Consider the following 25,109-nt stretch of genomic DNA (forward strand, 5'->3'; position numbering starts at 1 on the left):
CATCCATCTGTTTTCTTTGCCGCTTATCCTCATGAAGGTCGCGGGGAGTGCTGGAGCCTATCCCAACAGTCAACGGGGAGGAGGCGGGGTACACCCTGAACTGGTTGCCAGCCAATCGCAAGGTCAATCGAGACAAACAGCCGCACTCACAATCATACCTAGGGGCAATTTAGAGTGTCCAATTAATGTTGCACGTTTTTGGAATGTGGGAGGAAACCGAAGTGCCCGGAGAAAACCCACGCAGGCACGGGAACACAGGCGGGGCCGGGATCGAACCTGGGTCCTCAGAACTGTGAAGCCAACGCTTTACCAGCCGAACCACCATGCCGCCCTTCAATATCAACTCCCCTCCTAAAAATGAATGTTTATTGATTAGCCACTCAGAGATGGTAATATAAATAATTTGACTAGATCAAATTTCGGGGTCAAAATGTTAAATTATCCCAAAAACATCAGAAACAGACAAAACCCCAATAAACATCGTGTCTATTTTATGAACTTCATTTCTAACAAGTTGAATCAAATTTTAATAATTTACATTTTATGGATTACAATGTCAATCATGGTCCTGGGTCAGTTTCACCTTTTACATGAATTAGCCAAAAGTGTCATAAAAAAAAAAAAAAATCATTACTTGTCTCTCATTATGAACTTCCCTACATATAAGCAATTTCAAACAAAAGTTTGACGATTGACCTCTGAAAGGTCGTATCGTCTAAAATGCTAATACTAAATTATCCAAAAGTGCTGGAAACAAACGAAAAAAACGAAAATAATCACACTTGCTATCGCTCACAATTATTGAAATCGTAACCAATGTGATTCAGATTTTTCTGAAAGACCTCATCACACCGATAAAAATTGGACCCGCAACAGAACAGGAGGGTTTAAGTCATTATTTATCATTAAATCATTTACGCTCACCGGTTTCGAAGAGCAGATGCGCTTCATCAAATGTCACAGCAGGCATCGACGGCTACAGGAAAAAAAAAAAAAAAAGTACATTTTCAATTCAAACATTTTTCTTTTCATTCCATCTTAAAGTCAGCCTATAAGTCATATTTGAATGAAAATTGAGGGGGGCAAATGAGTTAAATAATTATTTCAAGCAGTGCTGTGTGTTGGATGTTTTATAGGCTTTTAGTCTATATTAATTTCATCTTAAATTATTGTTTTTTTTCCCCCCAATACAGGAAGTATGCGCACAAGCATCGCTTGTATAAAGTAGATGGCATGTTATACGAGGTCCGAGTGAAAGGGTGTAAATAAGGTGTTTTTATTCATTTTGAACTGTCCGGTGATACTGAAATGGGTGAATTGTGTCGTCTCTCTCACGTTGACCATCCGTCCGCCGAAGCGGACCGTCCGGACTTGGCGTAGTCGTAGGGATTTTATTTTTTCTCCCCTCTTTCTTTCTGGAAATCAGCTTTCATCATCGCAATTGATCCGGAAGGGGAAGGGTGAAAAAAGTGCGTGTGCAGATATGTGTGTGAGGGGGGTACGGGGGGAGGGGGGTGGTGGCTGTCCATTTGCTTGTTATTTTGTACATTTTGTGCAACAATAAACTTGTCATTTATTACATTCACCCGTTGCTGGAGTTTGTTACTATAACCTACTGCAGTAAGAAAAAGATTATACATTCACATTTTTGGGGATTATAATGCTGCTTTATATGAGTTCCCATTTGATTTTGATCCCAATATTTAAAAACAGATTTTGAATGCATTAAAAATTATGTAAATTTCATTGATACATTTACAAGTTTTGATATACTTTGGCTTTGACACATACCATATTATTATTGTTTTTTTAACTTTCCCATGATATTTTCTTATAACTGCTTATTTTACTTGATATATTGGGCTTATAAATGACTGTATTATCTTAATTTTAATCCATCCACCATTCCGTTACCCAAGCCACTTATCCTCACAAGGGTCACGGGGTAGTTTTAACCCCACAAGGGAAATTCAATTACAATAACTCATTGTAATTATGAACAAAAACATGAACACATTTGCTCAAAATAAATTTCAAATTACTAAAATAAGTAAGATTATATAATTTTTGCCACTAGAGGGAAGCAAAAGACTTTGGAAAAAGATTCCAGACACTCAGTTGCTCGACTTACATCAATTCAGAAGTAACGCTAAAGAGGATCCGCGTATTACACCATATTTTAGTATTTTAGTAATAAGACACAAAGTGGAGTTTAAGGCAAGACAGAATTTCCCAGTGACTACAGATAAATGCGTTTTGGGAATAAGGTAAAATATTACGGTGTTACAATATAAGTCAAGTGAAAGTGCAGTTTAAAAATGAAAAATGAATGCAACAATATGCGAAGTTAAAAATATGCAAAGATAAAGAGAAGTGGAGAGAATGTAATAGTAAACAAAACATTGTGGGGGGGAACCACCTCAGCCCAAGTGCATTTTTGGAATAATAATGTAGGTTATTTTATTTCTCTTTCATCACCGTATGTTGTACGATTAATATTTTATGACATCTCAGCTGACCGATGCTTAACATATCACTTTTCATTGGCAGTTGTGAAGGAGAATACTGATTGGCATCACATTAAAAGGTCAAAATTGTCATCATCAGCATTCAAATAATCAATATTTCACACTGATATAGTGTCGGTGAGAAAATACAAAGACAATATTTTATCCTATCTTAGCCTGTGCCTCATTAGTAATGAAGTGTTTTCAACTTATTGACAAAATCTCTTTTTTTTTTTTTTTTTTGGGTTCATCGTCCTGTCACCTGCCCAACAAATGCCAAGAAAGCTCAACAAAAGCTGATTGGCCAAGACAAAAAAAGACAATTAAAGCAGTTAAAATCTTGCAGCACAGTATTATTTTGAAATATTCCAAAAAGTCCAACTTTAACCCGGAAGCCATGCTGCTGCAGCGTTCTTTTGGTTTGGTTCGAGCACGGCGAGGAGGAGCGAACCACCTAATTTGATCAACAGTCCATCGTGGTTTTCCCTCGGGGAGAGTCCCTTTCCCGCCTGTCACCGAACGACATTTGAAGCACTTCTGCAATCGAATGAATTTCCTTTTTGAGATGCTGTGCGGATGCGTACTCCCATCCATTCATCGAGCGTCCTTTTAAGGAATGATTCAAAAGTTCTCAACAGGGTTAAGGTCAGGTGATGACGGCGAAGGCATACAGTGGCCCACGACTATTTGCAAAAATCTGCACTTCCCGAAAAGGGTTCAAAATTGTCTTCAGATATCACACGGTGGTGGAAAGCACATCTTTAGTCAAAATAAAGCTCTTCAACTCACTTCAACATAGTTCTTTGGTACCGAGATTTGACAAATCGGCAGTTTGAAATACCTGCTTTTCGCGGCTCCTCTCCTAATACCTGACAGTAAGTTTCTTGAATGTCTGAATCATCACATGATGACCATGATTGTCATTAGATAATTCCATACTTTCATTCAAAAGAAAGATTCCCTGAGATTAACTGGGGGACTGTGGAAATTGTTTTTTTCATTAATGGGGCTTATCTAGCAAACTAGTAATCGATCCTGCCTGAGAATACAGAAAACATAATTTTCAAGTTATACTCTTCCCACATGCATAAGAAAATTAGACTGGTTAAAAATTGACAGAATGCAAAAGGAAATCAATCTCGCAAAACGACTGGATCTGATTTCCGCACGTTTGTGGCCTAAATACTAATAAGTTAGTGAATTGTTCTTGGATTCCTGGTTGATGGTTGCTGGTGACCAGTCCAGGGTGTAGTCCGCCTTGCGCCCAAAGTCATTTGGGATAGGGTCCGGCCCCCCAAGACCCTAACCAAGATAAGCGGCATCGAAAACGCTTAGACAGGTGGATGAATTGCACTTCTCAAAGACAGCAGGATCTCAGACCGAAAGATCCAAACATGCCATCGCGATGAACGCTGAGGGGCAATTTTGCACATTTTAATTTAGAATAACACATCCAGATCAAATCAGAGGAATGCTTATTTACAGTACAGTAAAAAATATTTACAAGGAAACAGCCTCAATTGCCAGGTGTAAAACTAGAATAGTTTGAAAAAGGCCATCCTGGGCATTTTCAGCCCAAATTATCTAGCATAATGGAGAACAGAACAGCAAAGATTATGAAAAAAATATACTTGATGGAATGGCATCTTTAAACTTTTTAAACACATATTGTAGCTTCTTATATGGGGTGAGGTGTGACATCAGTAAATGAGTAGTGTGTGTGTATGTGTGTGCGTTCTGACTGTAAGCAGTGGCCAACAACAGATTCTATAGATCTACACATTCAATAAAGGGGGCAAGTAGAGCTGTACCTAATATGTTGCTCTCCTCTCCAGTTAAATAAAACCTCCAACATGACAAACGCCTCTTTTTACCGATTTGCCAGTTGTGTTTTTGCGCCTGGACGCATGGCATGGCATAGCTTCCACGTGTGTTGAGGTGTGTTGCGCAAGCGGCGTCGTAACAGCAGCCGCCCTGGAGACCGGTCGCAGCTGTCCGGGCACGCACGCGCGCGCACTTTCTGGTCACCCTGGTTTCCGACAAAGGACGGCATTATGCGAAGGCGCGTGCTCCGACAAGCTGAGCCGCATGGAGACTGCGGAACCCCACTTACGCCCGTACAATGAAAACGCCGCCATTGCCCATACGCTTAACTCATACGGTCACACAATGACCGACAACAGGTGTGATATTTGATCCAATCCACCCGAGTTGCACAACGTCCTATTGATTCTCTAACACGCCCCCTCGGGTATTAGACCCTTTCTCCTACAAATATCGATTGCGCGGGCTGCAAGACTCTTGACTATATTCTAATAACATTATGAAGAAAGCGCGGGCGTCTCAGCGCGGTGCATGATTGCCTGGATGAATAAAACATACCTTGAGGCAATTACACAGTGATATCTATACACAAGTGAAAACTGACACTTTTACTGCCTGTACTGCCGTTCACCTTTGATGTCACACTTTGGGCTAATTAGTAGCCGCTAGCCACCATTTGGCATGGTAAGGAATGTCGTAGACGCATATTGCAGCTAACCGGGTTACGATCCATCATTTTCAAGTAAGAGTCATATCACAATTTCTGAAACACTATTTGAATTTATTGGAGAGAACAGTGTGGCCTGAAGTACAGCCTCCAAGAGTGAAAATACAATCTTCGCTTTTACGAGGAATTGTTGTATTTTGAGGGGGAAAAAAAATTGCATGTCTCCTTTAAACTGATAACACTTAAACGTCAAGTGTCATCAAATGGATGATTTTTAGTATGTTATTAATGAAAAAAACGGCAGCCGGTATGGACCCATCTGTTTTCTCCACCACAAAACATGATTTTGACGTATATGGCTTTTTGTAACTCCCGCCATGAAAATCCTCTCGAGGGATTTGTTTTCGACAAGAAGCAGGAAGTGACGTTGGAGGCAGTAGCGCGCTGAAGTGGACTCGTTTCTTTGTATTAGTTGTACCTCCGTGACGGTAGCTCGTTGTTCCTTCGTGTAGCCAAAATGCCGGCTTATTCCATTGCTGGATATTGTTCAAACACACGGGAGGATGAATTTACCCTTCATAAGTTTCCAAGAGACCCGATTCGTCGTGAAAAATGGATTGCACGGGTGCAAAGGACGAGAGCTACATTGGTTCCACATGACAGCTAGTTGTGTATGCAGCTACTAAAAAAAAAAAATAATAATAATAATAGTTTGGGGCGGATCACGTAATCCGTCTCTCATAAAGTAACAAAAGATCCGCATACGTATGACAGGGGTGCTAAATGGAAACTGGTGCGTCGGGCTCGCGGACAGCGCGGATATGAACAACGCTGCTGGCAATGGCGCACTCAGCTGCGTGCAACGACAACGCTGTAAAGCAGCCCGGCTCAGCGCCGAAAATGAGCCACCCCGGCCGAAGCTGCCTCTGCCAGTCACGCGGCTGAGTGCGCCATTGCCGGCAGCGTTGATCATAGCCGCCGCCGTCAGCGATGAACAACACCACCAATTATCGCTGTCGACAATGGCCGTGAGCAACGACAACACCGTAAAGCGGCCCGGCTCTGTGCCGCGATGAGCCACCACGGTGCCATCCCGGCCGAAGCCGTGATCGGGTCGTCGCACCTAAACCGCGGCGTTGTGATCGCTCGCGGCTGACTGCGCAGCAGACTGTCATACCGTCGGCGAGTCTGTTGTTAGTTAGAAGTGATCCGCATATCATCTAAATAAGGCTCCAAACAATAGGATAATATAACCTGGATACTTCACTTGATTGTGAGATGTTCTATCCTTCGAGTGTTCGTCTCCCAGAGTAGAGGCTACAGCGTGTTTTCAATGGCGAGTGTCTGTGGTGACATCACAGACAGTAAATGGAGCCAATATGGCGACCACTTGGATGTCGAATGAGACTTCCGCAACTTTACGCATGGGTGAAGCGCTCTTCGCTCATATTTATTTTTTCGTGTAGACATTCAAGTGAATAATGTCATATGTATTTTTCATTTCAATATCTATTTTAGAATATTTATGGGGATGACTCTTGACCTTTCAAATGCCCTTCCAGTGCATTACTACTGCAGTATAGGGGTTTAAATCTCTAACCTGAACAATAAAATTATATACTCTCGTCTTAGATGTGTCTGGCAGCGAATGCGTTAAACTGTGCAGAAGGGGAGGGGCCCTGCCCCGCCCACTCCGACTGCATTTGCATATCAGGCGGGAAAGCTGTGGCTCTTTGTTGCCGCCCCGCCCGATAAAAAAAAAAGAAGAGGAAAAAAAAAAAATCCCACAAAACGCCGCACTGGCGGGAAAAAGAGCCGGCAGCCGCCCACCCGCGACAAAGGAGGAAAGCCAGACATTCTGCCTCTTTTGTCTCACTTGCAGACACAAGCAAACACACACACACACACACACACCATAGATCCTATTTAAGGTGTGATAGAGGAAACAAAGAAAAATGAGAGAGAGACAGCGAGTGTGTCTGTGTATGCCTTGGGAAAACAGTTCATTGGGTAGCTGGAAAAAACACAGGAAGGCATGTTATGCTCAGGGAGAAGAGGGAGGAAAAAAGTACCAAGCGGCCCCCTATTACATAAGCAAAGAGGAAATATGCAGCAGAGACCAGGAGGCTGCTGGGAGCCAACCACAGAGAGACGACAAGCAACCATGCGTCCGCTGCACCTATGAAACTTAATGACTTCCCTCCTCTAATCACATTTCTTCTCCTCACGGTCATGACACTTTTATCTGTTATTGCGATGGAGAAAGCGAGTGTGCGTGTGCATGTGAGCGTGTGCGCACGCGTCGGCATGAATGAGGTTTAATGAGTTCATGCAGCACTCTCGCTAACTAACGCGCGTGCACATCAATAAATGAAAACCTGCACTTGGATGCAGACTGTATGTCACACTTCAGGACATTTTAAAGACATCGGTGTGTGTGTGCAACCCATTAATGCCTGCAGTGAAGGAAGCGCATACACAAAACGGAGTAAGTCACACCTATGAGTGTTGTTTCCCGCGCAGTTATGCAACTTCCGGATTGTTTTCCTGATAACACTGCAAAACACACACACATAAATGTTTTAAAAGGCTGGAAATGAGAGAACGTCAAACACAAATGGTTAGTATAGGCTAAGCACAAACTACACACAAACAAATGCACATGCATACACAAAACAAAACGTGCAAACAAAAAAAAAAACACCAACCAAAAACACTCACCCACATACATGCTCAACCACAAACACACTCAACCACAACCAAAACCACATTCACAAAACTGAAAAACACGTAAAAAAAATAATCACACCATAAAGTAAGACAAACAGCAAAATACACATACATACATCAGAAAAACACACAACGCATACATACTGTACTGCAAAATACGCATAACCAAAACACACACACACACACACACGCAAAAGCAAAACCACACCTATTCACAACCCAAAAAGCACACCCACATAGAGCCCCCAGCCACCCTTAAAAGTTTATCTGTATTAGCATTAAAAATCATCATTTTTATTGTCGGTGGACATGTCAACGGAGACGATGAATAGCGGCTCCGCAATTAGCCCCTCGCGCGACGCCCGTCAGTTCTAAGGTGCATGTCAGCGCGTTTCCTCGTCTCGCCAGGGCCAGATGGCAGAGAGCATTTAGTGCGATGGGATTAGAGATTAGGATTAACTTCAAATTACCTGGACGCTCAGTCACTGGATGACGAGCTACTAGATGGAGCGGAGAGGGTGTGTAGCCACTCTGTGGTCAAGCGAGAATTCTTTTATACATCGCTTTTTTTTTTTTTTTTTTTTTTACCTGTTTTGGATAAACTAGTTTTTCTACGACTGTGTGAAAATCTATTCAAAAATGGTGCAGCTATAACATGGAAAAATACAATGTACCCATCTAGGGGTATAACGCGTGTATGATCTGTTTAATAATCACATTTGTTTACGCCACGGGCTCATATCCGCGATGTATGTTGACCGTCGCGAGAAGCCAGACGCGCGAGCCGAAAATCCAGGCCAAACAGACCAGACGCGTAATAAGCATCTATAAGATACAGCCTGGAGTTACATAACACGTCACCCAGGCAGCTCCCTCACGCTGGGCCTCACTTATAGTGGAACCTCGACTCCAGAGTTTCACATGTTCCATCCGCAAAATCACGCTCATAATGCAAAACACTTGCATCTAAATGTGTTCATTTTCAGTCATCTTCCATAATGGAAAAAAAACATTTATCTGAATCTGGTCAATTTTGCAATGTGTTTTTAGTAGGAAAATACTACGTTTGTGCATATTCGTGTTTTGGAGTGTAGATTCTATTGGAGGAAAATCTGATTTGCATTTTTTTTCAACAAGATCTCTCGCTTATTGGTGTTAAAAATATAAGGAGCGTCAATTATTTGCAGATTGTCACGAGTCTCGATCAAACTCAGTCCCTCCATATCCCCTGGGGTCCACTGCAATTCAATGAGCATTGTGCTGCTCATACTTCTGTGCTGTATATTACTATAAATAATTTACATAACACAGAAGATTGTCTCAAATATATTGCAGCCGTTGGTGGTGTTTTGCAGAGGATAAAGAATATATGCCCGAGAGCAAGACTGCAAAATTAATCAGTGATCGTAAAATTGGCTGCCATGATTAATGACCTTAATCGTAGGTGATTTTTTTTTTTTTTTTTTAAAGATTTAAAATGTGGGCAATACTGCATACGAAAAGTGTTCTACATGCCGCAGTTCCCGCAACCTACTCACCCACCCACTAGTGGCAGGGGTGTCAAAATCATTTTTGTCGCGGGCCACATTGTACTTGCGGTTTCCCTCAGAGGGCCGTTATAGCTGTGAAACCACTAAAATCCTTAACCGCTTCATTATATTTACACATGAGATTTGTGAACTAGTTTTGAAATCAGAAATCAAGGGTAATGGGTTTTCCCAACTATTGTTGTTTGGTAACACAAAAATGCTCGTAATATCCTCAAGGTTATCATTTATGATAGGACAAGTTGAAATTTTGGTACAGATTTGAAAAAAAAAAAACATGGAAGTTGATACACATGATTTGCCGAAGCGGGCCACATAAAATCATGCGGCGGGCCGGATCTGGTCCGGGGGCCTTAAGTTTGACACCTGTGCACGAGAGCGGTTACGTATGGTTAAGGCTTCATTGAGCACCGCACAATTGCCATTAATGTACAATGTAGTAATATCCGTCCATCTATCGCCCGAGCCGCTTATCCTCACAAGGGTTGCGGGATTGCCAGAGGGTAAACCCTGAACTGGTTGCCGGCCAATTGCAGGCCACAAAGAAACAAACAAGCCTCCACGCTCACAATCACACCGACATTTAGATGAAGTTAGCCGTGTTGGCAGATTAGCGGAAAGAGTCAACGTAAGAGATTATTTAAACTAGTTGTAGTGGCTGCCTTGATTTAAATTTTTTGTCTTGCATAAGTCGGCTTGTGAGTGTTAATGAGAGAGGTTATTTAAGTTGAGAGAGTAGATTCACTGCATCGGGCTGTGCAAATCACTAATTGGCCTTGTGACCTAGCATGCTGCGTAACTTTTTCTACCCCCCCCCCCTCTCCTGCGGGGGCATGTTCAGGTCAAGCCTTGTGTCAATGAATTACCGCAGCCGTTTCTCTTTTTTTTTTGTAAACGCCTGAAGGTGTCACAACCAACCAGCTGACAGGATACACATTCACTAGTCCTTCAAATAAGGAATTAACAGCACATCACATGACTGGATGAATTCTGAGCCTCCCAAATGGGAACACGATGTACGAAGAATGCAGAGATGACAGAAGAGGCGGGGGACAAGGACGGAGGGAGAAAACAAAACAGCTTCTACGTTTTTTTTATACAATAGATAAAAAGCATCAAATAGGAGTAAGGAAAACAGGCTCATCCACATAAGAAGGTAAGTCACATGGGGACCGTTGTTACCTCCACCAAGGCCGTAATCCTTTCACTTCTCTGGAGTGCTCAACCATCCAACAAGTGTGAAATTACACAACCAAGTAAATGAATATCAACCAAGTTCAAGCGATGGCTTACACTGAAATGTTCAGCCAAATTGTCAACGCGGGCTACGCGAAATAAGAACCGTATTCTCTGCACTGCATTATAAGGCGCACCTCCAACAAATGGCCTATTTTAAAACTTTTCCCATATATAAGGCGCACCGCATTATGAGGCGCATTGAATAGACGCTACAGTAGAGGCTGGGGTTACGTTGTGCATCCATTAGATGGAGCTGCACCAAAGGCTCAATAGTGATCCATATATAAGGCGCACCAGATTATAAGGCACACTGTCGAGAAAATCATACAGGCTTTTAGGTGCGTCTTATGGTGCGGAAAATACAGTAATGCTTTGTGCAATTTTGAGTCTTCAATCACACTACGAAGACTATTTTTGGTATGTGGCCAGTACACATGAGAAGGAAGTATACACGAGTACATAATGTACATAACATTCAGATGAATTTACAATTTCTCATTTCATCTGCATTAAACGTCTCCCTGCTCGCTATTAAGACCATAGTTGGACTGGTGCAGTACAACAGTCTATTCTGCTATACTGTCTATACTGCTAAGTCCAAGCTTGAGGCCTGACCCAGTTTGTCCAAGTGGGGCACACGTGCTTATTTACAAATACGACACCGTTCGGAAATGTTGTCATGCGGTCAAGGTGCGAGCAAGGAATCCACATGAAGGGGGAGGTGAGAGCCCAAAGGTGGCAAGAGGGAACGGAGGCAGCAAAAAGAGGGCCTCTCCGGGCGGATGCCAGGTATTGTGTAAGCCGCTGGATCAACAAAGAAGCTGCGATCGCTGCTGGGAAAACACTCACACCTCGCAGACTGGACCGACTACTTGAGTGTCACAACTCCGCTCACTTCCGCATAAAGACAAAGGCCGCTGTCAAGGAAGGGGGTTTTTGCACAAAAGAGGCGTAAAAGTGCTACAAGGGGTAATTGCTTCTGTAAAGGAAGTTGTTGAACAAAGTAACTTTATTGATTGGTGTAAAACGTCGTGTATATGACTCGGGTGCAAGATGTGACAATAAAGAATTTGTGACACAAGAGCTCGCAACTCTTTTGCCAAAGGTTCAGTTCTCTCAATATGCTTCCTTTTTTACTTTTTTTTTGTGAGTCATGATCGTTTTCAGTTTTTAACACGGTCTGTCACGCTGTGCTTTGTTTTCAGTTTTTGCCTCTCTGTCACACTAAGTGGATCTCTATCATTTCAATCTTCAACTTTTCTTATAGCATACTGTGCAGTATCCCCAAAAAAAAAAAAAAATCCTTTGTCCAATTTTAAGGAGAAAAATAAAGCTTGTTGTCAAGAGAAGACCTAGTGCTTCCAACACCATTTTCTTCTAGTCTCACTACGTAGGTCTTGTATCCAAAGGTCCAAATATTTAGGTCCATATCGTGAAATATGTCCTTTGGAGTGATTCTGACGAAAAATATTTTCCAGAAAAGAAAAAAAAAAAAAAATCGAAGCTTGTGTTGGCCTTTGTGCCAAAACTCAAGACTGACTGCAAAAAAAAAAAACTGCTTCCTCCATTTCTCCACACTTCCTGGAACTGTAAAGTCCAAACGTCCAATACTTATGTACGAATAGTGTTATTTTTAGTTCACTTTTCTACAAAATTGAGATGAAAAAAATAGTCCATGCTCAGATTGAACCAAAACTCTGTATATATTATAAACTGTGTAATCCAAAAAAATCCTACCAAATGCAGCACCTCGCAGGCCAGCACCAAAGAAATGTGTTGCCATCTGAAAAAAAATTAAAATGAGGTCGAAGTCCAACCAAATACTTTCTCTGACAGCGTGTCGACCTGCTTCATTAGTGTGCTGGGTGGGTGCCTTGTTCGGATTCCGAACAGTTCGTCTGAGTTTTGGCGCTCGTCTGCGTTTCGGCACCCGGGGCAGGATGCAAAGCGCTCAACGGATCCCCTTCGTTGCTCGCGACGTCGGACTTGCGCTTCTTTGCGGCGTGGAAGTGATGCTTCTTGGACTTGAGGTGAGCTGCGGGGCAGAGAGCCGCACGTGACGCTGACGTCACAAAACAAATGTGGCCTGGCGCGATTAAAAATTCATAACGGTCATCATGGATTCGAGTGGATATAATCTAGCACGTGTGGCTCATTATCTAATTCGGGTGTACGTGACTCACCGGCCCATTCCAGGTCGCCGATGATCACCTTGTCACACAGGTCGCAGTTATGCCGGCTGCGTTTGTTCCTTAACTCCCCTCCCTGGACTCTGATTGGTGGAATCGAGGGCTCCTCACCCTGATTAAAAATACACACAGGTCAATTTAGGATGTACAAAAAAAAAAAAAGATGCAATTTTCATCAACAGTAATTTCTCCCCTGAGAAAAGGCTTTTGATGGTAAAATAAATCATTAATATGTGCTGTGAGTGATGCTGACACTTTATTGCTCCAGTTGAATGTGTATATTGCATATTCTTCGGTGGCAGTCGACTGTTGGATTCCAGGTGACAAATGTCAACATCCACAGCAATCAATGAGTTAAGTTTAAATGTTTTAACTGTGTACATGGGGTAAAAATAAATGGTATCACTGTGCAGTACTTCTGCAATACTTAGACAAGACAATACTGATGAGAAAAGAAGAACCGGAAAAAAAAGAAAAAGTGTTAAAGGACGCCAGCGGAAGTTAAAAACGATACTTCTATCTCAGAAAGGAAGTCCAAGTGCAACAAAGAGAGCCGTGATGTGTTGCCAATTGAGACGAGAAGAAAAGAAGGCCACACCTTGCGGAGACTGTCCAGTATCTGCAGTGCAGGGTTCAGCACGGTCTCCTCCCACCTCGCCACATCCGTCACATCCAGGCCGTACACTGCGGGCACGTTGTCTCCGGGTCCTACCCGCAAAAACGCACACGTGGGTCAATTTAGCATGCCTTTCTGCACACGACAAGGCCATTTGTGGCCAAGGTGATTCATGCCGCTTGCAGAAACCTCCAATTGCATGTCATAAAAAGAAAAGCGCCACTTTGATCCCTCTAAGAGCCGTCGTGTGTTTGATCATATTGATGCGCCACGAATATCACACGCAGATTATTTGACACCCATTAGGTAATGAGAGAGGTGTTTCAAGGCGGCTGATATGGATCGGCCACATTATTGGCAACATTTTCCGGCAGCAGGGATGTTGTCGGCGCCGCGCCCTCAAGCTCTGCCAACCTGCTGACTCACACCGGCTCGATAATGTCTCCTCCACCACCAGCACTCCGCTCCCCCCCCCCTCAAGTCTTTCACTCATTCTCCAGCAGTTCCACCCCCGTGTGACCATTCTGCGTCGGTCAGCAAGTCTCAGGGCTGGGCTGGGCTGGGCCGGGAAAGAGCGCTAAACAGCACCACCGAATCCCTGCGCTGCTTGTCTGGTTGCCTTCACGAACGCTGCCCTGTATTGACTGAAGACATGCAGATGCACCGGGGGGAGGGATGGATGGATGGAGCAGAAAGCTTGCAGTGAAGGTGACCTTTAAGCGGTGAACACCCAGCACCTCCGAGCAAGATATAGTCGGTTCACTGCAAAATATAAAGGCGGAAGAAGGAGACGCTTGTATTTAATAAGTTAATTAAGTGACAGCGCACACACTCCGGAAAATGAATTAACTCGTAAGAGCCAACTTGATTACGGCCTAATCCATTCCACACCCACACAATGAAGTGCATGTTAAAAACAGTCTGGCTTGAAACAAGTCCTTACTATCAACACAACACCAACTCACAGGGAAAACTTAAAAATCTGCCATACAGCAGAGAGGCGTGGATGCTGGACCGGGGGGGGGGGGGGCTTTCACTCTATTGTTGCTTTAAAGTAACTTTCAGCTACTAATTGATGAGCGACACTTGTAATTGGAAGAAAATGCTCAAGTATTGTGTAACTTCCCATCTACATAAAAATGAGGATTCATGTTCGATTTGCATTTTAGTTTACCCGACAGTCAGTCAGTTACTTCAACATGATTTATTTGTACAATAGCTCGGCTGACAAAGGGCTAAATGGGCAAGATCGATGTCTTTAAATAATGCATCTGTTTATACAGCCGCACAGTAGGCGCTGACCCACTGCAGCTGTTAATCACAGCTTCAGGTTACATTGGTGCGGTCACTGTATACTGTACATAAAGAGCAACCTTGTTTTGGTTGTTGAAGCCACAACAAGAGCCAGGTGGCGGCAGCGTTGAGCGTCATCTGGCATACCTGTGAAAAGCCTCTCCCATAGCGGGTGCATAAAATACTACAATGGGCAAGGCGGCAGGCTGGGTGAATAAGGGACTCGGCGTAGTTTGGGCAATGGTGACATTTAACTCTGAATGGTGCTGATAAAAAAAAATCAACAAACAGTAAAAGAAGAAAGTAAGACGGGCGACGCCATGCAGCTGCTTGCCCGTCTTGAATCAGTCGTCCACCTGTTGCCGCTGAGCGCGTCAGCACTCATTTGTCGAGTTGTGTTTGCAGTGCGAGTGTGTAAAAAAAAAAAAAAAAAAAAAAAACACAACACGGTCAGCTGCGCCTCGCTGGCCGTCATCCGTATTGCAGAACAACACATGCCTCCATTCACAACTGCCTTCCTCTTTCCCTCCTGTTGTTCCTCTTCCACTTTTTGTCCCTTGTTTATCTTTGTGATGTGAGATGGAAAATAAATTCAATACCACGTTGAAAAATGAATGATTCTACACCTTCACTAAGGTTACAAATGTTAAAAGAAAAAAAAAAGAGCATCATCATATTTACAGCAGTACTCTGACAATACCAATGTAGTCGGGGGCAATGAATGGGCTTTAGTGGTAATTAATGGTGCAACAATTAATTGAATAATATATGGATGATTACTATTTTTACCATTGATTGTTTAGAGACATTGCTTGATTTGAAATTATCCAAATCTTTGTAATCTGTGCTTTTAAGCAGTAAATATTTTTTAATTTAAATAGTCCTCCTCAGAACTATACTGTGCTTGATCGAAATAAGACATTTGCAAACGTCGGCTTTGACTTTGAAAAACAAAATATTTTTGCTGACTTCCCAACATATTACGGAACAAATCAGTTCATGGATCAGAATCAATTTATGTTTCGGGTAACAAATTTCACTGGTATAATATAAGTGCACACAAGTGTTCATCAATTTTCCCTATAACAGTAGGATTAAAATCCATTTTAATTCAAGTACATAACTAAAATGGAACTCAGTAGTGTGGAGACAGCAACCAAGGTTAGTTGGGTTCTAAATATGAATTTCCCCATTATCAAAACTAAAATGGTCCCTGATGCGAAAGAGGTTCCTCATGCCTTATGTACAAAAAAAAAACGAAAAAAAACTCATGTTACTGAATTGAGTGAACTGTCTCAAAACATTTGATTGGTAGTGAACATGTATATACTACGATGCTCATCTGGTTTCCATACCAACATCTGAGCTTGACCTCCGCAGAAAACGTATGTGTACATGCAAGATTCAAGGGTATAAACATGCGGTGCACACCTGTTGCCAGCACTGAATCATCTTACACCCCCCACCCCGCGCCGCCCCAACATCTTACACCCAAGCTTGCCGTCCACACAGCTGTCCATGTGACTCTTGTCTCCCTTTATGCAATGTTTTTTTTTTTTTTAATAGAAAAGATACTGACACCCGTGTTAATGCTTACAAGCCCCCACATGCCGCCACCCACGCCCGTCAAAATACACCTGGGTGGTGTGACACCGTCAAAGCGTGGTCACGCAAGCCTGTCGGGGATTGAAATTAAAAAAATTAAATAAAACAAACTCCCCTCACGTCACGTTCCCGCATTCAAAGCTAGAATCTAATAAACTCACCTCAAAATCCTCAACATTCATTGCAGAAAATTAAGTCAACTAATTTAATGTGCCACACACTCAAGAGCCGTACATACAGCACATATAATGTGGACAAGAGCCATAAAAATGTATTTCATTTGAGCTGGTTGACCTGCTTATTGTGTAACTGAATAATCAAGATGCCATTGAGGCGTCCGATTGCTCACTCACCTCAACAAAGGGCTGAACTTCAAAAGTAGGTTAAACTTGTACCTTTCACGCGTGTGCCTCTGTGTGTCAGTGTGTGTATATTTCAGTTTATTTACATGCATTTTGTGGCACCTTGTGTAACCCGCTCTCAGGCGTTTTTGTCATCTTCACTTGCCTTTGACCCACTAGTCTGTACACGCTCAGGTTGGCCCGCGTAAGCCCCCTGCTGCTGACCCTGCTGCCCGAGTCTGTGTGGTCAGGGCAAATTCCCGGCAGCTTCGTAATGCTTGAAGAGATTAGCCTGCTCAGACGGTGTGTGTGTGTGTGTGTGTGTGTGTGTGTGGATGTGTGTAAAGCGAAAAGAGGTCAGCAATCAGAGTAAGAATTTAACAATCGAGGTGGGGGAAACAGCAGGTGACAATTTGACTAACTATTAAAAGGGACAGATAGTAACATATAAAGCTGAATTTTTATATGCATGCTGTATACAAACACTTGGGTCTCTGGAGAGCCTGCTCCACCCATCAAGTGTGAAATTACACAACCAAGCTAAGTAATCCAACGCATATCCGTGGTTCACGATTCAAATTTCACTTAATTACACCGACCAAGAGAGATGAGGATCTGTTGCGAAAGGCAATGTAATTGGTTGACGATAAATGTTCTACTAACTATCGGACGGTTCGATAATACACCAGACTACACAGAAGATATCTTTTTAAAAAAGGAAAACTAAAAAATGCTAAACTTTTATTCTTCCGTTGTAGGAATTTCGTAGGACCGAACTTCTGATTGTGGATTATGTCATACAATACTCATAAGGAGTTTTGTCGTACCAAAACAAAATATTTCTGAAAAGTCACCGATCTGGAAAGTCAGCATTGAAGCAAATCAGGCCAAAACCAAGGTTAAAATTTGTAGTCAGATCGAGGAAATTGGAATGTTGTCTAGTAATTGTCAAGCACTTATTTCGAAATGTTGCATCTCAATTAAATAACCTTCATATGGCATTTAGCCTGGGTTCCCCGTGGAAGTTGTGGAGAGTGTTCGACGCATGTACACTTGCGTTTGTGGGATGTTTGTCAATGTGTTTGCCGCATGTGTCACATACAGAGATGAGCTACACTTTTTTTCCAAATCTAAGTCTGGTGCCCGAAGATGAAGTGGTGCCTCTAAGATGGAAAATACGATCAATGCTTTTTTTCCAAATGAAAATTTTGGGACATGCTTTGTCAAACGGCTTGCCTCATCGCAAAAGTCCTCCTCTCCAATGGCACCACTTGGAGGTGGCGCAGTGAGCAGTGAGCTGAGTTACATTTGATCGGACCGCCCCCTTAAAACATGCACAGTTCAATGAGGATGGCAGCATGGGGTGAAAAAATAGGTAGGGTTAGATAGCTACTTCTAATTCCCAAAAAAAAAAAAAAATCACACACTGTGTTCTTTAAAGGAACATCTGTAGATGCGTAAACTGTATAGTTATCATTCTTGTTCAGACATTACCTAAACCAATCGCGGAAAAATGTGTCAACTTTTTCTGGTTCCCCCAATAAGTTTGTCATGGAAATGTTTTACTCGGGACCCGATATGTTGAGGTTTGAGATCACGGACAGAAAACGTGCTTTTCCAAAAAAGGCAAAAGGACGAGAGATCTGGTTCTGACTCGATCAAGCTAGACCGGTGGTCACATATCAGATTTTAACTTCCATCGTGCAAGTGAAGGATTTACTACGATGAAATGCAGAAAGTCGATCTTATCCGCTGGCTGACCGGGTCGCAAGTGGTTCCCGCAAAGGATTTGTGGACCGCCCTGCCACAAAGAGCAACGCGTGTTCGTTGCGAAAGCGCCGAGGACTTCAGACGGATTACGTAGGGATGTCATAGGCATGTGGCGGAGACCAGATGGTGTGTACAGAAGGAGAGAGGGAGTGAGAAATGGGGGGGGGTTGGAGTCTGAGGGTTTGACGTGGCTTAAACCATTTGGTTCTAACAGGATTAGGCGGCTGGGTTACTTCAGGGTATGCCGGCAGTGGCACACGGGAGCACCCAGGTTCCCACCTTGGCCCTCAAGAATTCACAGATGCTTTACATATGCTCGCTTGAAGAATACAACTACAGTCTATGGCCGCGGGAGGATAAGGATGGGGAATGAGCAGGCATGCCAAAACCCCAAGTTGGTTTTGGACGAAGCGCGTGCGTTTATCCAGTCTTTAGTGTCGCTGACTGTGGCAGGTAACCAACCGCTCAAACCGGTTTCTGTGGATTTGATGCCACGAGGGACCTGGTGCCGGGGAAAAAAGGCGCTGAAAAGTTCAACCTGCAGGGATGGATTTGAAAGCTGGAACGCCATTCTTAGGCTTTCCCCAAACCACAGACCCATTTTGAAAGCCCTACCCAGTCAGCACACACCCACCCTCAAAAGAAAAATTTGAAATGAGAAATTAGTTTTGAAAGGGGGACAGTCCTGGCTAAGGCAAATTACTGTGGGGGTGGCATTTATTTATTTTTTACTTTTTATCGACATCACTACCTGGCTAAAGTCACAACGGCTTGCTTTTGAAAAGGGTAGCTCAAATATTTATTTATAAAAGCATTTTAGTCTAATATTTCAAGTTGGGAAGCCCGTTAATAGTCAATAAAGTGTAAAGAGGAAATCGGAGTGCCAGTGAGAAAACCCACGCAGGCATGGGGGAGAACATGCAAACTCCACACAGGTGGGGCCGGGATTTGAACCCCAGTCCTCAGAACTGTGAGGCCAACATTCTACGGCTGCTCCACCGTGTCGCCTATAAATCACACGTTATTGATATATTAAAATCAAAATAATTAAAACAATTTTTAAACTACACTTAAGAGAAATAGCCTCAGCTCAACTACTTTTATATTGTGTAAATATTGAAATTTGTCCCAGCACTCGACTAAACAAACATGATTTGCAAAAAAAAAATATGAATGGGTATTTTATTAAGCAGCTTCAGGGTACAAAAGCAAACAGGATCTAATCCATCACCAAATACGACTAAAAACTGCTTGTAAATTAACCCTCGGAGTGTGTGCGACATTACCGCAAACTTTGAAGCACTAATAAAGTACAAATGAATACACAAGTACACTCCTTTGGAAAAATGACAGTTCTGCAGGCTGAGAAGGTTTATGTGTAAATCTCGTTGAAGAGAGCGCTAAGCATCTGTTCTCTTCACATACGCGTGATCATGCATACCACTTAGAAAGCGCTTTTCAAGGCACTCCTGACATTTAAGAAGAGAACTTACGTTTAAGGAAGCGATTACGGACCCATTTATTCTGCTTGCGAGCGTAGCGCCTCGTGGCCACTTTCAAAGCTTCGACACCTAAAAAGCGATGAAGGCTGTTATGTGCTGAAAATGGAGGAGCGTTCTCAAATGAACCTGACTGAAAATCGCGGACCTTTGCTTCGGAGTGCGTCTCTTTCCTGCTGGGTGCTGCTTTCGGGAGCCGTCAGGTAGTCATGGAACTCTTTGAAACCAATCGACTGGAATATTCCGTGTTGGTAGCTCTGACTGTGAGAAAGAGCACGCATGAGGAAAAAGCAGAGAAGGCGAAACAATTTTAACCTACAAAATAAATGAGTTCAATCATTAGGATTTCGCTAAAGCCATGAGAGGAGAATGTTCTGAAAAAAAAAAAAAAATTACAACCCGATTTGATGAAGTTTGACAAGCACCGTGGGGGCAAATTACCCCCCCCCTCCACCCACCCACCATGCTAAATTGAAATTTCAGGCAGTCTATTGGGATGATTCTTCGCTCAACGTTTCGGTTTCTGACGCGGTGTAAAAATACCCAATTTTAGCCCTGTAAGACTGAAGATTGACTTTTCCAGTCCAAAATCTCCAAAGTCCACAACATTAGAGGGGAACCATGTAGTGAAGAAAATAAGTATTTGAACAGTTCTCCCATTTTGAAATCATGGAGGGGTCTGAAATTTTTTTCTCAGGTACATGTAAAATTGCGAGAGACAATCAAAAAAAAAAAAATCCAGAAGTCACAATGTATGAGGTTTTAATAATTTATTTCTATGTTACTGCTGCAAATAAGTATTTGAACACCTGTGAAAATCAATGTTAATCTCGGACTTAATGCCATTTGGTTTCTTGGGTAAACTGGAGTGTTTTCAGGGTGACTTTGTGTGAGAGGCAGGCTGGACTAGTTGTCAGTAAATCGCACAGTATAAAAAAAGACAACCATTCCCACAATTACATCTTTGGACAATTTCAATTCTTATTAACCTGTGAACAGGCTGGATAGGATTCGAAATGAGCTCATTAGAGGGACCGCCAAAGTTGGATGTTTTGGAGACAGGGTTAGAGAGGGCAGACTTCGATGGCTTGGACATGTTCAGAAGCGAGAGAGTGATTGTATTTGTAGAAGGGTGCTGAGGATGGAGCTACCAGGCAAAAGAGCGAAAGGAAGACAAAAGAAAAGGTTGATGGATGTTGTGAGGGAGGAGATGAGGACAGTGGGTGTTAGAGAGAAGAATGCACGAGATAGGCTAAGATGAAAAAAAGATGACACGAAGTGGGGACCCCTAACGGGACAAGCCGAAAGAAAAAGAAGAAGATTAATCTAAAATGCTTACTTTTGGAAAGTGAGAGGAATCCGGACTGCCTGGATGTAGATTTACATCTAATACAAGTATTGATGTGTGTGTGTGTGTGTGTGTGTGTGTGTGTGTGTGTGGTGTGTGTGTGTGTGTTATTAAAAATATGCATGACCATCAAACAAAGACAGACATGATTTTCAATGACATCATGCTCACAATTTTATGACTTTATTCTTCTAATCCCTTATAAAATTGAATACAATTTGACCATCATTATGACTCACTAACTCATATCCTTGAATAAATATGCAGTTATTTAAAATAGCTTCAAAATCGAGGTTAGAAAGTTGGACATAAAACAGACGACGAATACACAGTGATGACAACTGAACCCCCTTGATGGAAGTAATAAAGATACCACGTCGACCTTTCTAGACAGCCATAATTTCACCTTCCCATCTTCACCGTCTCAATTTTTTTTTTACCCCTCCTTGAGCGGAGAACATCAGTATGAGAATAAGCGAGGTCCTTTGGGGGACACCGTGACATTAAAACAGGGAGCGACGGTGGCGCGGTGACCCACCGGTGGCGGGCAGAAACCATCAGCTTGTCCTCGCCAGACAACGCTCAGAACGATTTGGTCAAATCGTCCCTAATTTGAGAAGTGTCTGCGTGAGCTCACTCTGTACCTTTGCGATGAATGTCCACAGATCCGTGTCGAGCGACCTGACCTCATATTGAAGTACAAAAATAGCAGTGTAACCCAATTTCTACGCTGAGGAAACAGTCGCTGGAAAAATAAATTTCGATTGGCACCCTGCGATACTCGCAACAGGCAAATCGGTAGAATAAATGGGTGGCTGTGCAGGCCCGAGACAGAAATCCGAGAATAGCGACACGGCACAGGAAATGCCGATTCTACAGAGGGTGAAAAGGAATGACGGAGGACAGGGAAGAGCGATTTGACCTTGATGTCTGGTGGTAGAAGCCCGTCGGGGGATGGAGTCATGAGGGTAAAGGAGTCGCAGACAGGAGGGGAGGTGGGGAGGGAGCTGGTGGGGGAGTAAAGTGCTTGGCTGATCATATTGCTGATAGGGCGATGGCACAAGAGAAGGTTGCAGACTGAATAGATGGGATGAGGAACAGGCGGCTTCCAGGGAAGTGTCACATCCATGCATTGACTCCCAGGAGAAACAACACACAAGAATGTAGGGAAAGAAAACCACCAAGCACTGGCATGCCTGGACTGACTGTAACCCTGACACACTGGCAACAATCCCCAATTGTGTCCTTTGTCCAAACTGGACCTCGGGCTTTTGGGAAGCCACAGCACAGTGTACAGTGTGACCTGTCAAGACGGGGAAAGGAGGGTATAAATAATGGGAGAATTGCTTGGCTGAGTTTTCTGTGGCGCTAGCTTCAAGGAGAAGAAGAGATCCTTCCGCCGTGCTGGATCATTAATTTTCAGCGAGATGGGAATGTGATCTTGAACTTGATGCACCGACATTGAACACCACTCACCAACTTGTAAAACCGTTTGTTGACTTCATTTAGTTGGCTTTGGAACCAAAAGTAATGGTCAGCATTGTAATTTGATGCAGCGACTTGATTCCACTCAACAACTTATCAAACGCAGTAGTTGCCATATAGGATTTAGTGCGCAAGTAAAATTGTCTTCGATTTCGTACAAAATAATAGTATGCAACTTGTTAAATAAATCCCTCCATTGCAAGGATTTGGTATGAAATTTGGTAAGAAATTTACAGGTCTGCAGGATCAATAAAACTATCTTCTGTAAGAACATGTTATGGCATGAATTTAAGAAGATTTTAACAAAAAGTAACTCAAATTAACAAAAATGTGGGGGTTATTTCATTTTTTTTTTAAATATTTCAATCATTGTAAAAATATTACACCCACATGCAATGCAAAATGGAAAGCCAATGTGTTCATTGTAAAATGGCATTTTTAGCGCAGCATATTAGGGTGTGTGAAAGGAGAAACATTTCTGTGCATATAAGGACTGGTTACAATGACACCAATGCTATTAACTTCATGTGCAATTTATTTTATTCTTACCTAGAGCCCAGGAACAAGTTGTACTACTTCGCTGTGACATATTGGTGTATTTTTTTTGTCACTGTGAAAATCATATTTTTGGCTTGTCGGCACCCCGTCTACAAACCCCAACTGTTTTGACATTGGAGGCATTTTTTTTTTTTTTTTTTATTCGCCCAAACGAGTTTCAGCAGCATTGATTTTTTTTCCCCACCTGTCATTCTGTACTTTCCGCTGATTGAAGCGAGCATGGAACTCCCTCAGCTCCTCCATCAATCCGACTGATAACATCTGATCGACGCGAGCATCCAGTCGCTTGTCTAGAGCTGGAGAACAAAGAAATAACGAGACGTGTAAAATAGGGCATGTCTAAACCTGTGACAGCGATCCGCTGATTCACTTCCCCTACCATCCATGTCGGCATGGAGCCAAAAGATGCAAGGGTTGGGGTACCTCAGCGGCCCCCCGAGGCCGTTGCCTCCCTGCTGGCTTCGTTGCTCTTCCAGCCAGGAACTGTGAGGAACGCCTGTTTCTTCATGAATCTGGAGGCTTCTGCGAAGCAAGAGCGGAGGGGAGGCTAAATAATACAAGACCACATGCTTTATTCCTGTTTTTTTTAATAGATTCAACACAGGTCCTTGGATTCCACAGGAAGCCTTGGACCTGTACCGCTGTCCTTGTATGCAATGCAAAACAGAGGGGTCAACATCGATTGACTTGGTGTGATGCAAAACTGTGTTTACAATAACGAACATAAACACAGGCAAGAAATATTTTTACTAGAGCGACTCTGGGGCCTGCCTACACTCAATAAGTAACACAGAAAAAGACGATTCCCATCATGGAGCAGGAGTGGGGTAACCTAACCTGCATTGCACAAAAGAGCAGAGTGCACAAACTGCAACTCGTCAAGATTGCGCGAGCCGCGTGTGCATGTGTGTGTGCAAACTACATCATCTGTAGTGATGACTGCACATATTATCCCATTTTGTACTAAATATTTCTGCAAATAGTAGCCAGGGACATTTATTTACTCAAAATATATGAGCGGGGAGACTTATTCTTGCGTTACTATATAAAAAATATTTCCAGTGTATTGTAGTATGGACTATTGACATTACCTGTATGGATTACCTGGCAATTTTGCGCTTGTCGTTGGGGTGCAACATGGCAGCCATTTCGGGGTCCACTTCCATCAGTCGCTTGTGTAATTCAGCTCCTCCCAGTTTCTCCAGTTCTGACTTCCTGTCTACATCTTCATCTTCACCTTCCCCTGAATCATTCTTCTGAAATAAACCATGGGGGAAACAGAAAACTACAGGATCATAAAACGGTTTGATTGGACAGAAAAAAAAAAAGTCAATTAAAACTCATACTATCTTGTATGAAAACCAGCCCTGTTGACTTTAAGAGCATGCTAACAAATGAAAAGATAAAAAAGACAAAAGATAAATAAAAAGCCAAACAAAAGCAAAAGATCTAATGTACTCACCCCAGCATCCAATAGGACTCGCCACAGCAGGGACTCAATGTAATAGTTTGTTCCTCCAACAATGACAGGTAATTTATTCTGATTATGCATGTCATCTATGTTAGCTGGCATTAAGGGAAAGACAAGTTGAACTCCTCGTCCTGTGCAGTCCTGTCATACTTCTCCAACTGGGCTTTCCCTCACAACCAATGCTTTTCCAGTCAATTTTTTCAACTGCTGTAATTTTTGGGCTTATCAATTACTTTTTTACAAGTGCATTCTACTACGCCATTGATTAATTAACTACATGGATAAATATGGTATTTCAATACTACATAACGCCGCCAAAACATAATGTAATGTGCATGTGAGGAGCTGGTATTATTGTTCCCCACTTGGGTTCCTCATTCTTTTATTCTACATTGCAGCATGGGGGACTGCCAAGAAACT

General features: G+C 42.7%; 1 protein-coding gene across 3 annotated transcripts in view; it reads right to left on the bottom strand.

Moving 5' to 3' along the window:
* The window catches only part of trit1 (tRNA isopentenyltransferase 1), a 44,514-nt gene that overhangs the window by 6,510 nt on the left and 12,895 nt on the right, over nt 1-25,109 (bottom strand). The window contains exons 3-13 of one of the 3 annotated variants that reach the window (XM_061814903.1): nt 24,681-24,776; nt 24,323-24,474; nt 23,598-23,740; nt 23,403-23,514; nt 19,976-20,088; nt 19,822-19,899; nt 13,302-13,411; nt 12,698-12,815; nt 12,360-12,549; nt 12,252-12,297; nt 925-976 (exon numbers count right to left, since the gene is read on the bottom strand). In XM_061814903.1, coding sequence (XP_061670887.1) covers nt 12,368-12,549; nt 12,698-12,815; nt 13,302-13,411; nt 19,822-19,899; nt 19,976-20,088; nt 23,403-23,514; nt 23,598-23,740; nt 24,323-24,474; nt 24,681-24,776 — 1,104 coding nt within the window. In that variant the 3' untranslated portion in view covers nt 925-976; nt 12,252-12,297; nt 12,360-12,367. Of the gene's footprint in view, nt 1-737; nt 977-10,316; nt 12,102-12,251; nt 12,298-12,359; nt 12,550-12,697; nt 12,816-13,301; nt 13,412-19,821; nt 19,900-19,975; nt 20,089-23,402; nt 23,515-23,597; nt 23,741-24,322; nt 24,475-24,680; nt 24,777-25,109 lie in introns of those variants that run through there. The other 2 variants (XM_061814912.1, XM_061814921.1) reach the window with 2 other exon arrangements.

Source organism: Syngnathoides biaculeatus, chromosome 1 (assembly GCF_019802595.1).
Source record: "Syngnathoides biaculeatus isolate LvHL_M chromosome 1, ASM1980259v1, whole genome shotgun sequence".
Lineage (NCBI taxonomy): Eukaryota > Metazoa > Chordata > Actinopteri > Syngnathiformes > Syngnathidae > Syngnathoides > Syngnathoides biaculeatus.